The sequence below is a fragment of the Neoarius graeffei genome, chromosome 3, assembly GCF_027579695.1.
Source record: "Neoarius graeffei isolate fNeoGra1 chromosome 3, fNeoGra1.pri, whole genome shotgun sequence".
In the NCBI taxonomy this organism is placed as follows: domain Eukaryota; kingdom Metazoa; phylum Chordata; class Actinopteri; order Siluriformes; family Ariidae; genus Neoarius; species Neoarius graeffei.
In genome coordinates this window covers 118,908,342-118,910,289 of record NC_083571.1, presented here as the reverse complement: position 1 = coordinate 118,910,289, position 1,948 = coordinate 118,908,342, and the positions used below count along the sequence as shown (strand labels likewise).

Genomic DNA, 1,948 nt, shown 5'->3' with positions numbered 1-1,948 from the left:
TACACTCGGTATTGTCACTTGTTCACTTGGCACTAGAACTTTCCCGTCTAGAAGTTCAGCACTTCCTGTACCTGACTTTTGCACTTGTTGTACATCACTCTGGATAAAAGTGTCTGCTAAATGCCATGTAATGTAATTATTGGTTCAGTGAATAAGGGAACACTTACAGTAATCTTTCAGGGCTTGTCCAGAGACACAAAACATCTAAAACTTATTTAATGCAAATCTATTGATCCAATAATTATTCTTAACATTTAAAATAATTCTGAAGGCTGTAAAAAAAAATCCTGAAAACCAACTAGTATTCTTTCCAATCATTGTGTTCTGCTAATGAATAATTTCACCAGTATCACCAGTATATACATATTCACATTTTAAAATGTGTACAATCTGAAATGAAGGTGTAATAATAATAATAATAATAATAATAATAATAATAATAAAATCAGACGTTGATTAGACAGTAAGGATCATACTTCAGTGCAAAATTTAATAATGACATCTTAACTGGGTTACATTTATAAACACAATTAAATTTAAAAATGATAAATTACAGTATAAACAGAGTAAAGTAAATGGCCACTCTTTTCTATTCTATATTTTTTCCTTTCTCTCAGGAAAAAAAAAGACTTGTGGAAGTTTTATAGCTATACAGGCTTTGATCCATCATGAAATCCTGTCCAACAGTTTGAGAAGTCTATTGGAGGAAGATCAGATTGAAAAGAAACGTTTTTCATTTTTAAACCATTTTGTTTATCATTTTTGTGCGCACTAAAAGCATAGGCATATTTGTAGAAACAATGCTAGATGGTGAGATACCTGGGAAGTAGTTACCACCTTTTACCTCCACTTTGTGACCATTAGAAATATTATTTACGCCCTGTTGGTGCACGCGGATAGCGGATAGTAGGAATACTCTGAGGGGAGAGCTGAGGGCTCCACACTGGATCGAGCTGACATCATTGGTGCCCCAGTGACTGGTGGTCCGTATCCGGCGGAACAGTGCGTGGCATGCTCATAGGGCTTCAGTGTGTCCATTTTGTGGTGCTGCTGCTCAGAGGACATCAGGTTGTGAATAGAGAACGGGTGATCGAAGGAGTAGGAGTGGGGGTGGTGGTGGTGGTGTCCCGGTTTCAAGTGCGAGTCCTGCACGAGCACCGGGTGATGCTGAGAAAGAAGGTGAGGGTGAGGATGAGGATGAAGATGATGATGTTCATCTAGATGATGGTCCTGATGATGAGTCTGATGTTCTGGACTCAAAGCCTGCGTTGCTTTGATGACATCTTTCAGATCGGAACTTTTCATGTCTTCAGTCAGACAGTCTGGACTGTCGAGTTCTTTGTCGCTGTGTGGTTTTTTATCGCTATCCAATTCCGTGGGCTTTTCTGCAGATTTTTCGCATTTAAAGCGCTTCTGTCTGCGCAGATAGCATCCGTTTTCAAACATGTTCCCTGACTCAGGATGGAGAGTCCAGAAGGAGCCTTTGCCTGGTTTGTCAGGTGATCTAGGCACCTTGAGGAAACAGTCATTGAAGGAGAGTGAGTGGCGGACTGAGTTCTGCCAGCGCTGCTGGTTCTGTCTGTAAAACGGAAACAGGTCCATGATCCACTGGTAGATTTCGTTCAGCGTCAGCATCTTGGATGAGGACTGCTGGATGGCCATGGTGATCAGGGAGATGTACGAGTAGGGCGGCTTGGCGTGCGTGTAGCTCCGTCTGTATGCTTTGGGATCACGGGGCCTGCTGGAGACCTGGCCACATGCGCTTGAGTTCAGGTTCGAGTAAGAAGCAGCCAGAGCTTGAGCGGATGTTGGGCTGGCGCTAGGGGTCATCCCCGTGCATGTGCCGTTAGCCGGGTGGCCGAGTCCCGTGTGCATGTAGGGAACGTTCACACCGCTCGCACAGCTCATGTAGGCGCTCACTGAGTTCAGTCCGCTGCTCATGTTTCCA

The 1,948-nt window shown here is 43.4% G+C and overlaps 1 protein-coding gene across 1 annotated transcript in view; it reads right to left on the bottom strand.

Annotated features, from left to right (window-relative positions):
* Nucleotides 1-488: 488 nt before the first annotated feature.
* LOC132883040 (hepatocyte nuclear factor 3-beta-like) overlaps nucleotides 489-1,948 on the bottom strand; it is a 3,003-nt gene continuing 1,543 nt past the window's right edge. The window contains exon 2 of the mRNA XM_060916166.1: nucleotides 489-1,948. This exon is cut by the window's right edge and continues 14 nt beyond it. Coding sequence (XP_060772149.1) covers nucleotides 874-1,948 — 1,075 coding nt within the window. The 3' untranslated portion in view covers nucleotides 489-873.